Here is a 16,063-nt window from a genome sequence, read left to right on the forward strand (position 1 = left end):
GGTGGTCGAGTGACCACTCGTGTGTCCAATGATTTCTGGGGGAAATGCATCATTGCCGGAGGGACACACGCTGTGGCACCATTCTGCCCAAAGCTACCCCAGTCACATTGCAACGGTCAGAGACTTAAATAATGGAACAGAATCGCTAACGATGTATCTGAAATGAAACTGTGAAAGTGAGTGAGAACAAAAGCCTTTTGGTATTTATTTATTTTTACTCTGTGGTAAAAAATAGGCTTGGATATAAACAAAAGATGATAATCGGCTAAACGAGGCATTGGAAACGTGTATTTTAGCTGGTAATTCAACCAGGAATGCTGCGCACACACACACACACACACACACACACACACACACACACACACACGACACCTTAATGTCTAGTATGGGGATAAATAAATATATATCTATACACATACACACCCATAACTAGTGTGTGTGTATGAGTGTATGATCACTCCCAACAATAGCAACATAATGCCTGATTTAGGAGTGAAAACAAAAGCCGTTTTGTATTTTGGTAAAAGCCTATTTGGTAAAATAGGCTTTGATATAAACAAAACGGGCCGCCGTCTAGGGCACGGCAGTTTTTCCGGGTTTTTTTTTTTTTTAAGTCAGCAGGCCACAAGCCGTCCAAAAAAAAAACAGGAAGAGACACTGAAAACTGCCGTACCTAGACCCCTAGAAGTGTGGAAACGGATTGTGTGTGTGCGCATGTGTGTGTGTGGGGGTCCGATCCATCAGTAGCGTCTGTAGTGTCTGTGTGGGGGTCCGTAGTGCATGGGGAGGTCCATCATGTGGGGGTGATTGTGATTGACGGCAGGATGGTGGTCGAGGGGGGCCAGGTGTTGCAGCGCAGGGACATAGGGCGCCACCGGGGGCGCCCTATGTTCCTCCATCCTGGCCCTGTGGAGCTCCATCCTGACCCTGTTCTGTTCGAGTAAGGCGCGGCCTCGGAGGCCTCCGGCCATGGCTAAGATGTGGTGATGGTCGGCGGCGCCGGGGACTCCGCCCAGTCCGCCGGGCACCACGGGGATGAAGGGGGCGCGGACCACCTGGGGGGGGTGAGGCACGAAGTTGGGCTGGGGAGGAGGGGGAGGAGGAGGAGGGGGGTGGTCGGGGGGCGGGCCCACACGTGGCCGCTTGGCGGCGGCGGCGGGCTCGGGAGGAGGTCCGACCCGCTTCCCTGAGTTTTCTGAGAGAGAGCGAGAGCGAGAGAGAGAAAACAGACAACAGTATGTTCAGATGGGCGAATAGAAGTCAAGCAGCTCAACCATCACCTGTGGGGTACCGCAGGGCTCTATTTTAGGTCCTAAACTATTTATATTATATATTAATGACTTATGCAAAGTCTAGTATGTTGTTTTTGCCGACGACACCAACATCTTTTGTGCCGGGGAGAACCTCCCAACAACTATTGGAGGTCGTCTCTGCAGAACTAGAGAAACTGAAACTGGTGGTTTGACACTAATAAATTATCACTCAATCTGAAAAAAAAAAAAAACTAAATTCATGATCTTTGGAAATAAGAAAATACATACATTAGTTGAATTAAAGATTGATAATGTAAAATTGCAAAGAGTTTATGAGAACACCTTTTTAGGAGTAATTGACCACAAATTCACTTGGGAAACCCCATATAAAGTATATCCGGTCCAAAATAGCAAGAAGTGTTGGTGTTCTTGGCAAAGCAAGGTATTTATTAAACTATAAGTCACTACTCACATTATACAATACGCTGATATTACCATATCTATCTTATTGTGTGGAGGTCTGGGGAAATAATTACAGAGGAAACGTCCAGCCACTTGTCATCATACAAAAGAGAGCCATAAGATTAGTGCATAAGGTAGGGTAGGGTATTACGATCATACTAATGAACTGTTTTTAACCCATTCTGACCGGGCACCCATTTTGGTGTCGGCATCATGTTATGCTTTAGCTATTGAAAAATAGCAGATCTACAAGCTCATATCGCGCCACCGAGTGGCGCGATACGAGCTTGTAGGTCTGCTATTTTTGAAAAATCGAAGAGCAACTGACATTTCTAGAATCTGATCTCAGGTCAGAATGGGTTAATCAGACCAGTGTGTGTTTATGTGGAAACCTCGTATGAATCTGATCTCGGGTCAGAATGGGTTAAGGTAAAATACATTGAAGTTTAGTTTGGCGTTTGGTGTAGGGTGGCATTCTCGTTAATGTAACGAGTATTCCGATCCATGTTCTGTTGTAAGTAGGATAGGCATTTATAAGCTTTGAGCTTCTGCCTACTCCTTTTGATCATCTTCATGTGTCGGTTTTGTTTTGTTTTCATAACAGCTTACATTCATTGTCTTTAACCCATTCTGACCGGGCACCCATTTTGGTGTTGGCATCATGTCGTGCTTTAGCCATTGAAAAATAGCAGATCTACAAGCTCATAGCGCGCCACCGAGTGGCGCGCTACGAGCTTGTAGGTCTGCTATTTTTGAAAAATCGAAGACACTTTTAGAATCTGATCTCAGGTCAGAATGGGTTAATAATGAAACTGTCAGGATGTGATAGACATTTTTAGAATCTGATCTTTGATTGATTGATTGAAATATTTATTAACAGTTTGTAGAATTTACAGTACATTTTAAGCACAAACTCAATACAAAAGACTGTCAACTGTGAGTGGACGACCCAATTAAGCATTACACTTGTTTACAACAGGGTCCACATTGTTCAATTCATCAAAACATTTAGAGACATACAAATAGACACTTCTATGTAGCTAAAGAACAGAACAGGAATTCATCATATAGGAAGCAAAAAGGGAAAAGATACATATACAGTGAGGGGAAATGGGGTGGGGGATTCAGTTTTTACAGAGGCCAGTTTCGAATTGCAGCCATCCGTAGGTGCCCTTTGAGAGCGGTTTTGAAGGAGTCAAGGGATTCACATGTCTTAATGACTGTTGGTAGGGCGTTCCACATTTTGGTGGCATAGGAGCGAAAAGAATTTAGTCCCTTGTTTGTGCCGAATCTGGGTTGTACATGGTTTGTTGCACTCCCTCTGGTGTTGTGGGTGTGGACTTCGCTTACATTAAGGAAGTATTTAGACAGGTACATGGGTATCTTGGTGGTGTATCGAATCTTGTGGACCAGACCCATTGCAAGATGCTGTACTCTGTCGTCGACCCTAAGCCATCCCAGCCTGTCAAAGTGGGCAGGGGTGAGGTGGGTTCGGGGGGTGAGGCCAATTAGGAGCCTGACCAGTTTGTTTTGGGAGGTCTGGAGCCTTGTTTTAAGGGCCTTTGAGGTGCTGTGGTACCAAGAGGTGGATGCATAGTCAAAGAAACCTTGTACGAGGGCTCCTGTTAAGGTCTTCAAGGTGTTTTTGCTGACCAGTGAGGAGATCCTGTAAAGGAATCTTGTTCTTTGATTGACTTTTTTGATTACGTTGGTGGCCATCTTATCACCGGAAAGATTGGCCTCCAGGATGGAACCTAGGTAGGATATTTGATCTTTTCGTGTGATAATATTGTCACCCACTCTAACCAAGAAGCCATCTGCCTTGCTGAGATTACTATTTGATCCGAAGAGGATGGATTCAGTTTTTCCCAGGTGTAAGGATAGTTTGTTATCAGCGAGCCAGGTGCAGATTCTACCGAGTTCAGAGCTGAGGGTCTTTTCAACCTGCAGTTTGTTCCTGTCCGAGACCAGCAGTGCTGAGTCATCTGCGAACAGGAACAAGTTGCAGTCACAAGCTGAAGTCATGTCGTTAACATATATTAGGAACAGTAAAGGCCCCAGTATGCTTCCTTGTGGGACGCCACAGCTCACTGGGAGGGAAGGGGACAGTGTTCCGTTCACCTCCACCATCTGTTCTCTCCCCTCCAGGTCAGAATGGGTTAAATATTGTATTTGAAACTGAAGGATGATCAAATAAACTAAACTAAGAGAGAGAGAGATGGACATAGAAAGGTAAACTCTGGTGCGTGTCTGTAAAAAGCGAGGGTTAAACACTGACCTGGACTGCTCTTGTTCTTGTTGAGCTCTGCCTCGCCCATCTTCTGGATCTCCTGAATGATCCGCTCATCATCTTCCTGCAGAGAGAGACACACAGACGGTTCAAAACCCCACAGCCACTGTTTGGGGGAGACGGTGGCGTTGCTAACCCATTCTGACCTGAGATCAGATTCATACAAGGTTTTCCACTGGACACACACTGGTCTGATGAACCCATTCTGACCTGAGATCAGATTCTAAAAATGTCAGTCGTTCGATTTAAAAAAAAAATAGCAGACCTACAAGCTCGTATCGCGCCACTCGGTGGCGCGATATGAGCTTGTAGATCTGCTATTTTTAAATAGCTAAAGCATAACATGATGCCGACACCAAAATGGGTGCCCGGTCAGAATGGTTAATAATGCCGGCATAATGGAACCCCCGTATTGTAAACATAGTCTACAAGAATCCCATTAAGGTAAAAAAATAAATGCATTTTTCCTCCAGTTTTTCCTCTAGTTTTATCTAGCCAACATCAGATAGTGTTATAGCTCATATCCGGAAGTCATAGAACTCCATTGTAGTCGTAGAAACTGTTACAACAAAGTCGTCACAAAGCTGTATTGTTGCTTTGATCTACAACAATCAGTCATCATTACCATGAACACAAGACATTGTACTTTTGTACAAGGAACGGCATTATGAAGAGACTAACCCATTTTGACCCCATTCTATAAATGTCTTCTACATCCTGACAGTTTTCTGAAAAAAGCTATGTTTCTATGTCAGTCGTTCTTCGATTTAAAAAAAATAGCAGACCTACAAGCTCGTAGCTCGCCACTCGGTGGCGCGCTATGAGCTTGTAGATCTGCTATTTTTTAAATAACTAAAGCATAACGTAATGCTATAACACCAACAGGGGTTCCCACCCAAAATGGGTTAAACCCCGTTTAGATTCTGAAATAACTTCCCTGAGCATTAGCTCGTTTTTACTGAAATGGAGATTGAAAAAAGTACAATGTGTGTCTATGTTGGTGGTAATGAATGATGTTGATGACAACAGTACAGCACTGTGACTCGCTTCGAACAGAATTTGCACATCAATGACATTCTATTAGTTCCAGATATGAGCTACATTGGATTGGATCGCCATCGCGCAAATTCCAGCTTTTCACCAGAGGTGAGTAATTAGTTCATAGCACAGGCAGACTCTTCACATAACTAGAACATGTCTGAAATAAGTGCCAGAGCTGAAATCGACATGTAAATATGAAACAAATGCTTAAACATGTAGCTAGGTGTAACGTTGGAGACCACAGAAGTGAACCTTTCAAGCCTGTTTCTCTGCAAGACATTACTCTATAAGACACATCTCCAAAACTGGTGGGTCAAACTGAACCAATATGTCAATTTGAAGCTATGATTCCCTGCTTTCATATGACGTGAAAAAAAAAAAAAAAAAAAAAGAAAATCCAATGGCAGTCCCTCAGTCAAATTTAGTCACATTTGGGTTTCAGGATCCAGAGTGGATGTTAGACATCATGTCATGCTTTAACTATTGAAAAATAGCAGATCTACAAGCTCGTATCGCGCCACCGAGTGGCGCGATACGAGCTTGTAGGTCTGCTATTTTTGAAAAAAATCGAAGAACGACTGACATTTCTAGTATCTGATCTCAGGTCAGAATGGGTTCATCAGACCAGTGTGTGTCCGGTGGAAACCTCGTATGAATCTGATCTCAGGTCAGAATGGGTTAAAGATCGATATGACGAGACTATCTTTGCTGGTCCTTGACATGAAAATGTTTGAGAAACATGGGGGTTATCAGAAAACCGTCAGGATTTAGAAGACATTTGTAGAATCGTTCCCAGGTCAAAATGTATTAAGGTTGACTAGCATGAATCCCACAGCGGTAGTTGCACTCAGTGCTGCTAAAAAAAAAAAGAAGATCTGTTGCTGCGACACACGTTTTGTTTTTAAGTGCAATAAGGGTTTGTTGTGCAATAACAGCTACAATTACATGTTTGTGCATTAATACATGCCTATAGTATGATGCACTGATTGGTTGGCCCTTTTAATTGCGTTGTACATGTTGCAATGACAAATAAAGATCTATCTATCTATCTATTTCCTATAAGAGAGAGTGTGTGTGTGTGTGTCAGTGTTTTTGGCAGCAAATTTCAATTTTAGTTTATTCATAGTCATAGAAAGAGCTTGTAGATCAGCTATTTTCAGCATGCAACCAAGTGTAAAATTACTTATACTGGATCTCTTGTCCACTAGTCCCTTCCTAACATTTTAGTCTAGTTTTTATTTGTCGACGAAATTGTCAGTATATTTAGTCTTTAGTCTAGTCATTTAGTTTCCATTCGTTTTTGTCAGTGAAAAGAGGTAGTCGACGAACATTTTTCGTCTTTGTTTTAGTCGACGAAAACAACACTGGTGTGCGCGCGTGCGTGTGTGTGTGTGTGAGTGCGTACCGTGGGGTCCGACCAGAGGGAACACTTGCGACAGTGGCGACAGGGCGCGCCCGGCGAGCGCACGTGCTGGCAGAAGTGGTTGTAGCCGTTGATGGGCTCGCGGCACAGGTAGCACATGAAGCTACCGCAGCGGCAGGACATCCTGTTGCAGCCCTCAGACTTCACCAGCCCCATGGTGCACTTCACGCACTTACGGACTCGCGCCGCCGTCATGCGCTCCTCACTGCAGGGGGAGGGGGGGGGGGGGGGGGAGAGAGAGAAGGGGGTGGGAGAAGGGGGTGAGCTTGTAGATTTAAGCAATAAGCCACGAGAGGTCTCAGGTTACCGGGTATTTTACACTGCCTGGGGGCGTAGGTGGACCCGACGCGAAGCGGAGGGTCTTCTACAAAAAAAGAAATTGGTCATTTGTCTGGAAAATCATCGTGTTGAAAATATCGTATCGTGAGTCGAGTGTATAGTTACAGGCCTATCGAGCACTGACCCGTTTCCGACGGCCGTAGCCGCTACGTTGCTACGTCGCTACGCTACCGTTTGGGGGGAAAACACTGAAGCAGCTGATCTCTCTAGCAGGCCCCGCTTCCTGTCTCTTTCGCCCCAACAGGAAGTTAAGAGACGATCTGAAAGCACAGCTCAAAACAGGAAGTAGTGGCTGACTGTATGGGCCCGCTGCGATGGGAGGAAGCAGCCGGACACTACACTTCCTGTCTGGGAAACAGAGCCGCTCAGCTGCTTCCTGCTCTGGTGGAACCAGAGCAGGATCGGAGGGGGTGTGTGTGTGTGGTGTGTGTGTGTGAGTGTGTGTGTGTGAGTGTGTGTGAGAGAGTGTGAGAGTGTGTGTGTGTGTGTGTATGTGTATGGGTGTGTGTGTGTGTATGGGTGTGTGTGTGTATGTGTGTATGGGTGTGTGTGTGTGTGTGTGTGTGTGTGTATGGGTGTGTGTGTGTGTGTGTGTGTGTATGGGTGTGTGTGTGTGTATGGGTGTGTGTGTGTATGTGTGATTGAGAGGAGGAAGCAAAATAAATAGTGAACCAAAATGGAATCGATATGAATCGATTCACTGTTGTGTGCCCCCCCCCTCCCCCCCCGGGGGGGAGTTTCAAGACACTTGCATGGAGTAAAGATAAAATAAAATCTCATGACTGAACCACCTTGTCCTAAACCTTTTCTTAAGCTTCAACGACCATCCCAGTCACAGACACTCAGCCTCCGCAGTGCTCCAACTGAAAGGGTGTCATTTCTATCCAAAAAGCCCTTGAATGACGGAACGTGATTAAGCATTGCTGTGATGATAAGTTCACATTAAAATAAACAACACACACATTGGATTTTTTTTTAAATAATCCGAACCATGGCCATAAGAAGACATCTATGGAATCTATGGAAGGACTGAAACCAGTGGTTGACAGAGAACAGAGAGCGGGGTGTGCATACTTAGTTTAGACGAGTCATTGGTTAGACATGGGTTAAGGTTATAGGTTTAGGTGTGCTGCCCCCGTGGGAGGTTAAGGCTGAGGGTTTGAGATAGGTTGTAGTTGCAGGACTAATGACTAAATACTGTCTAAACTAAAGTACTGCACCCTGGAGATGAGCACCTACTGTCTAAACTAAGTACTGCACCCTCTGGAGAGCTTTTAAACCATTCTGACCGGGCACCCATTTTGGTGTCAGCATCACGTCGTGCTTTAGCCATTTAAAAATAGCAGATCTACAAGCTCATATCGCGCCACCGAGTGGCGCGATATGAGCTTGTAGGTCTGCAATTAAAAAAAAAAATCGAAGAACGACTGACATTTTTTAGAATCTGATCTCAGGTCAGAATGGGTTCATCAGACCAGTGTGTGTCCGGCGGAAAACCTCGTATGAATCTGATCTCAGGTCAGAATGAGTTAAACTCACATGAGAACCCTCATCTTGATCTCGTCCATCTCCATGACCTGCTGGCACGTCTTCCCCGCGTGCTGCTTCCACTGGACGTGGCACTTCCTGCAGCTCTCCTAGAGGGGGAGGGGGAGGGAGGGGGAAGAGGAGGACGAGGAGGAAGAGGAGGAAGAGGAGGACGACGACATCATTAGAATTTCCTTCACACTGCATTAAGGCTAACCTGACGCTGCCAGATGAGGGCGGTATTGGGTAACCATGTTCCCCAACACAGCACTCATCTGGGATCTCTCAGGCAGTTGAGCTGACAAAAATCCGTTCCGTACCGGACCAATCAGCGTGAGCTAAGGGCGGGATATGTGCGAAACCGGATGTGAAGCTATATAGACACGTCAATATGATTGGTTGTGTTTGCACGCCCACACGGTGATAGACAGACGGTCCCATCCAATCATCTACCAAGTATCTTGAAAAAAAGGAACAGCCCCGTCATCGAATTTGCTTCCGCGATCCCAGATCCCAATAAGCTGTGAAACAAATTTGTGTAGCAACCTTCTTGGATCTGGCAGCGTCAGGTTACATTAAGGCGGCTGCATATTGCAAATTAAAAGCCATTTATTAAAGGGACACTTCACCCTTTTTGCAAAAATAATAATATGTTAATGACGTTTAGAAGCTTTTAGATCACTTTCCTGGGGGTATTTATGTGTGTAATATGTGGTTTTTAGATATTTTAGATTGTAGCAGTGAGCCCGTTGTCTCTGATGTCATGGACACTGGTCTCACTACCTTCCTGGACTACAATTCCCATAATTCTTTGGTGCACTGCTCCTCCTTGTGGATAGGGGGGAGAGCTGTCTTACTGAGACAACATGTAGTCCAGGGAGGAAGTGAGCCCAGTGTCCATGACATCAGAGACAACAGGCTCACTGCTACAATCTAAAATATCTAAAACCACATATTACACACATAAATACCCCCCAGGAAAGTGTTCTAAAGCTTCTAAACGTCATTAACATATATTTTTTTGCAAAAAGGGTGACGTGTCCCTTTAACTCAAAACAAATTGATCCACTGGCAGTGGGTTTCTCTGCGTGTGTGTGTGCGGTGCATACGAGTGCATGTGCTGCGTGTGTGTGCGGTGCATACGAGTGCATATGCTGCGTGTGTGTGCGGTGCATACGAGTGCATGTGCTGCGTGTATGTGCGGTGCATACGAGTGCATGTGCTGCGTGTATGTGTGCGGTGCATACGAGTGCATGTGCTGCGTGTGTGTGTGCGGTGCATACGAGTGCATGTGCTGCGTGTGTGTGTGCGGTGCATACGAGTGCATGTGCTGCGTGTGTGTGTGCGGTGCATACGAGTGCATGTGCTGCGTGTGTGTGCGGTGCATACGAGTGCATGTGCTGCGTGTGTGTGCGGTGCATACGAGTGCATGTGCTGCGTGTTTGTGCGGTGCATACGAGTGCATGTGCTGCGTGTGTGTGTGCGTGGCATACGAGTGCATGTGCTGCGTGTGTGTGTGCGGTGCATACGAGTGCATGTGCTGCGTGTGTGTGTGCGGTGCATACGAGTGCATGTGCTGCGTGTGTGTGTGCGGTGCATACGAGTGCATGTGCTGCGTGTGTGTGTGCGGTGCATACGAGTGCATGTGCTGCGTGTGTGTGCGGTGCATACGAGTGCATGTGCTGCGTGTGTGTGTGCGGTGCATACGAGTGCATGTGCTGCACTCGTATGCACCGCCTGTGCCTCTCTGCCTGCAGCGAGCGTGTGTGATTCCGTTCGTCACCACAGTCTGCTCGGTCGCCTAGCAACGTGCAATTCCATCCTCCCAGCGGCTCAGCCATGCCGACCCATACGACGGATGCTTTGCCCCTCAGCTGAAGGACATCTGGGGCAGAGACCGTTCCTGTTGCCATGCTTGGCAGAGACGCGTGTGTGTGTGTGTCTGTGTGCGTGTGTGTGTGTGTGCAACGTGCAGTGCACAGCGCATGTGCACGCCACGGGCATGTAAACGCATGCAGAAACAAGCCAAGTGCAACAACTGTAAGAATGAGAAACGCACAATCACGTGCATTCTCATTTCTCACATTTTGGATTGAAGTAGATTACAAAAAAAAAAGTCTTCCTAATCCTAACATTTTTCTGAAAAACCCATGTTTCTATGTCAGTGGGGCTCAACCTTTTTCATGTCAAGGACCCCCAGAATTATCTCTATTGGGCCACGGACCCCCCATCTCAAAATATGTAGTTCCAAGGACCCCCCCAGAATTCAGAGATTTGTGCCACATTTTCACGATTTTTCAAAAATAGCAGACCTACAAGCTCATAGCGCGCCACTCGGTGGCGCGCTATGAGCTTGTAGATCTAAATTACAACATAATGTTTAAAACACCAAAAGGGGTTCCCACCCAGAATGGGTTAATCTCGGTGACAGACAGCACTGCTGTTATGCTTTAGCTATTGAAAAATAGCAGATCTACGAGCTCATAGCGCGCCACCGAGTGGCGCGATACGAGCTTGTAGGTCTGCTATTTTTGAAAAATCGAAGAACGACTGACATAGAAACATAGCTTTTTCAGAAAACTGTCAGGATTTAGAAGACATTTATAGAATAGTTCCCAGGTCTAAATGGGCATTAATAACCACGGAATAAATATACCGGTAGGTACATATAAAAGTATACTCTATATAAATGAGCAGAAATCTGTTACGAATGTGAACGGCGGCAGTCATTGGAGCTCCGTTGGCGTTCGTGGGCTTTAGAGAGCGTTTAAACAGAGGTCTGTTTGTCTTTCTAAAGGTTATTGGGGACACTCTTGGAAGAGTCTTCGAGCCCTTAATGTCCATTCAGCCACCGTTACCACCCAGGCTCTTTAATGTCAGGGTAGGAAGGAAGTCTCTGGCTTCTTGTGGAGGCACAGGTCTCTCCTCTCCACCCTTTGGCTGACCTTGCACACGACGCTGGCACCGGGAAAAAATGGCACGCACGCACTTTGGTTCAAAGAGCCAGACACGATCACCTTACTCAGTGAAAGCATAGCAGTGAGGAGCCAAGACCTCTAAAGCCTGTGTGGAGTAGGTCTGCAACTAACCATTATTGTCTCCACCAGGCCGAAGGCATGGGGGGAGAGTATGTTTTGCACTCCGTCCGTCCGTGTGTGTGTCCGTCCGTCCGTCCGTGTGTGTGTGTCCGTGAGCAGCTAATCTCGGCCACCGTTAACCCGGTCGATGCCAAATTTTGCACACACACTCCCTGGATGCCAACGATGAACCTCTGCCCCAAACTTTCCAGAACGGCCTGTTATAGCGCCACCAGGAGGCCGCTTTGTGCAAAACAAGTTTTTGCACAGTACACCTACAGATTTTGTCCAAACATCACGCAAATTGGTACACAGTCTCTCTAGAGCCATTCAACGAAACCGGTCTTTCAGATTTCTCAGACTCCATCCTGATTGGTTAAGATTGGCTTCCAAAGTTCACAGGAGTGCTCAGTTTCAAACAAAATGCTGCAAATCATGAACACATCGCGTGATTTCCGTGAAATTGTGCACCCACATTCCCACTAGGCCGAGGACGAAATGCCACATGAACAATATCAACTCAGCCTCAAGGTGGCGCTATAACTGGCCGAAAAGTGTTTTTACCTCTAAATGCACGGATCTGTGGATAACTTTGTATGCCAACTCCTAGGCAAGCTGCAATGTCCTACATTCCTATCCTGGTGGAGACCTGTGCCCAGAAGGGCACTTTTTTTTTCATCATCCATTCATCTGCCGATTATTTAACCCATTCTGACCTGAGATCAGATTCATACGAGGTTTCCGCCGGACACACACTGGTCTGATGAACCCATTCTGACCCGAGATCAGATTCTAAAAATGTCAGTCGCTCTTCGATTTTTCAAAAAATAGCAGACCTACAAGCTCGTAGCGCGCCACTCGGTGGCGCGATATGAGCTTGTAGATCTGCTATTTTTCAATAGCTAAAGCATAACATGATGCCAACACCAAAATGGGTGCCCGGTCAGAATGGGTTAAACGATTAATCGGATTATGACACTAAAATAACCTAAAATATATATATTTAGGTTATTTTAGTAACCTAATGTTTTAACTAACTAAAAAAATGTATTCGTTCAAAATGTCATTTGATTAGCTGCCGATTAGGCTGCTATTCAAATAAAAGACAAACTAAATTAAAATTAATTAAAGCAACTCACGGTGTCTTTAGGCTTAATCTGACTGCATACATTTGATTAAAGAATAGCTACACATGTGTCAGTCTAGAAGGAACAGTACTCTTCTGAACTCAAATACACATAGGTCATTTAAAAATAAATATTGTTCTTGATATTATAATCGTTATGTGTCATATTTTGCTAATGTAACTATCATCAGATTGTAATGGAAGAGAGATGGCTCACTTCTCTTTTACTTTACTTACACTTAACACTGGAAAAACTATGGTTAAGTGCATGGAAATCACCTATGATGAATTGCAAAAAAAACTAGTGATTAGTTGCCGATTTCGATTAATCGATTGCTAAATTAGTTGACAACTAATTGAATAATAGATTTGATTAATCGATGAATCGTTGCAGCCCTAGTGTGGAGGTCAACGTCCATTTAACCCATTCTGACCGGGCACCCATTTTGGTGTTGGCATCATATTATGCTTTAGCTATTCAAAAATAGCAGATCTACAAGCTCATAGCTATGAGCTTGTAGGTCTGCTATTTTTTTTTAATCTAAGAACGACTGACATTTTTTTAATCTGATCTCAGGTCAGAATGGGTTAATAATGAAACTGTCAGGATGTAATAGACATTTTTTTAATCTGATCTCAGGTCAGAATGGGTTAAAAAAAAAGAAGAACGCACGACTGATCTACACAAAGTGAAGGGCGTGTTTCTGACCATCACCTCCACGGGGGGGGGGGGGGGTCCCCAGGAGGCGGGGCCCCGGGGCCTCCTGGCGCTGACTGACTGACTGACGGGCGGAGGTGCATCAACTGTCATGTCACTCGTCGTCAATATTGGATGAGCTGCTTAAATATTTCATGACGACACCACTTTGAGCCAGAGTTACAGCTGAGGGAGCCAAGCCTTCTGTTAACCCATTAACCCATTTAGGCCTGAGACCAGATTCTACAAATGTCTTCTACATCCTGAGAGTTTTCTGAAAAGGCTATGTTTCTATGTCAGTCGTTCTTCGATTAAAAAAAGATAGCAGATCTACAAGCTCATTGCGCGTCACTCGGTGGCGCGCTATGAGCTTGTAGATCTGCTATTTTTGAACAACATCTAACAAGTGACACGGATGCTTTGGGGGGGGGGGGGGGGGGTCCCTGGGACAACACATTTTCAGATAGGGGGGGTCGGTGGCCAATTACGTATAGATTGTGGGGTCCTTGACATGAAATATTGAGCACCCGTGATACAGAAACACATGTATTTCAGAAAACTGTCAATGCATGCACTTGCATGGGGAGAGATGGAGATTGCAGGGAGTCATTGCACATTGCTGAGAGAGCAGACTGTCACACACACACACACACACACACACACACACACACACACACACACACACACGAGGGGAGGAGAGCATATGAAGTGAAGGGGAGAGGCGGATCAAACGAAACGGTGACAGAGTGCCCCCTAGTGGGGTAACCTGGAGCCAAGGAACAAGTTGTGTGTGTGTGAGTCTGTGTACGTGTGTGTGAGTGCGAGTCTCCTTAACCCATTCTGACCTGAGATCAGATTCTAAAATTGTCTTCTACAATCCTGACAAAAATAGCAGACCTACAAGCTCGTAGCGCGCCACTCGGTGGCGCGCTATGAGCTTGTAGATCTGGTATTTTTCAATAGCTAAAAGCACAACATAATGGGTTAAGTATATGACTTGTTGGACCAGCTGAGGAGCTAGTATTCAGGAACACACCTGGATACTTATAGCCGGGCTAAAGATACGAGCGATGATGTCATCACATCGTTAACCCCGCCCACCCAAGCAGCGCATTACAACAACACCTGTGTGGTGGGCGTGGCTTGCAGCCTCGGGGGGGGGGGGGGGGGGGGGGGGGGGGGGGGGGGGGGGTTGGGGAAGACGTCCTGGTTGGATAGTGAGTGAGAGTGATTTGCCAAAGTCTCAAAAAATGGGACAAAGATCACACACACACACACACACACACACCAAACAACATCACACACACGCGCACACTGCAGTAAAAGACGTCTGGGCGCTGCATACCCATACACACATGCACTGTTGCAGTAAGACACACACACACACACACACACACTTGCATTAAGGCACTCCCACACACACACCCTGTTGCAGTATGAGGAAGAAAGAAGAAAAATAACACCCAGTGGAACCTGAACGTCTCGCTGAAGAACGTCTAGTCCTAAATATTAACTCATTTTGGGGCGGGAACCCTTTTTGGTGTTAGCATTATGTTATGCTTTAGCTATTCAAAGAAATAGCAGATCTACAAGCTCATAGACCTACGAGCTTGTAGGTTCTGCTATTTTTTTTAATCGAAGAACGACTGACATAGAAACATAGCTTTTGTTCAGAAAACTGTCAGGATGTAGAAGAGATTTTTTAGAATCTGATCTCAGGTCAGAACGGGTAAAAAAAAAAAACGGGTGACTTCTTACTAAGTTAATGACCATAAGTATGAAGCAGGCCTAGCAGGTTTAGTTCACTGCACGTCTACCATCAACACAATGGATCCATTTTAGACCTTTTTCCTCCTTTCTTCAACCTTCATTCATGACAATATGATCCCATTGTGAAAAATCGAAGAACGACCGACATAGAAACATAGCTTTTGTTCAGAAAACTGTCAGGATGTAGAAGACATTTTTTTAGAATCTGATCTCAGGTCAGAATGGGCTAGTCTCTCTCTCTCTCTCTCTCGCCCTGCAGGCTGCAGCAGTCCTTATAAGGCAGCAGAAGCAGTTTGCAGGGCTTCTGATTGGGGGGCTGCAGAGCAGTGTGTGCGTGTGTGTGTGTGTGTGTGAGCGTGTCTGTGCGCGTTATGTTTGAAGGGAGGTGGCTCTCCTTCTACTACAATCAAATCAACTTTGCAGAATGCATGCACAGAATGCAGAGCCCGGGGAAACGGAGCAAACATACTGTGGGGGGGGGGGGGGGGGGGGGGGAGAGCGACAGAGAGAGAGAGAGAGAGAGAGAGAGAGAGATCTGACGACTGAGACGCCGCCTACTGCGCGACTAACCAACTAACACACCTTTTCTGAACTGCGCCCATGGAGGGTAAACCCATCCGACGGCCTACATTCTGTCATTATGAACGAAACCGCACGTGCACGCACACACACACACACACACACACACACACACACACACACACACACGCACAGGCCAGGAACAAGCCTGTCCAAATTCCCTCACAGAACCACATGTGGAATATATTAAAGTAAGTGTGTGTGTGTGTGTGTGTCAGACAGGGGGAAGAGGGAGAGAGAGAGAGAGAGCGGGGGGGGGGGGGGGGGGGAGATGAATCTGGGTCAAAACATGATCTGAACCACATTTGAAACGAAGGGGTGAAACGTGTCCGTCCAATAGCGAGGCTGTGTGCGGGGAGTGGCAAGTGTGCTCAGCCAATGAGGGGGGGGCTAGCCTGAGGAGGGCCGGGGGAGTGGCTTAAAGAAGTGTGTCAGTTACATAATGACAAGACCCCTCCCTCCCCAGCACTGGGACATAA

General features: G+C 46.0%; 1 protein-coding gene across 1 annotated transcript in view; it reads right to left on the reverse strand.

Annotated features, from left to right (window-relative positions):
• Positions 1–225: 225 nt before the first annotated feature.
• The window catches only part of rnf216 (ring finger protein 216), a 53,630-nt gene continuing 37,792 nt past the window's right edge, over positions 226–16,063 (reverse strand). The window contains exons 14-17 of the mRNA XM_083779176.1: positions 8,348–8,445; positions 6,452–6,674; positions 3,994–4,069; positions 226–1,195 (exon numbers count right to left, since the gene is read on the reverse strand). Of these exons, the coding sequence (XP_083635302.1) occupies positions 741–1,195; positions 3,994–4,069; positions 6,452–6,674; positions 8,348–8,445 (852 nt within the window). The 3' untranslated portion in view covers positions 226–740. The remainder of the gene's footprint in view (positions 1,196–3,993; positions 4,070–6,451; positions 6,675–8,347; positions 8,446–16,063) is intronic.

Source organism: Protomyctophum parallelum (genome assembly GCF_964188405.1).
Source record: "Protomyctophum parallelum genome assembly, chromosome: 13".
In the NCBI taxonomy this organism is placed as follows: Eukaryota; Metazoa; Chordata; class Actinopteri; order Myctophiformes; family Myctophidae; genus Protomyctophum; species Protomyctophum parallelum.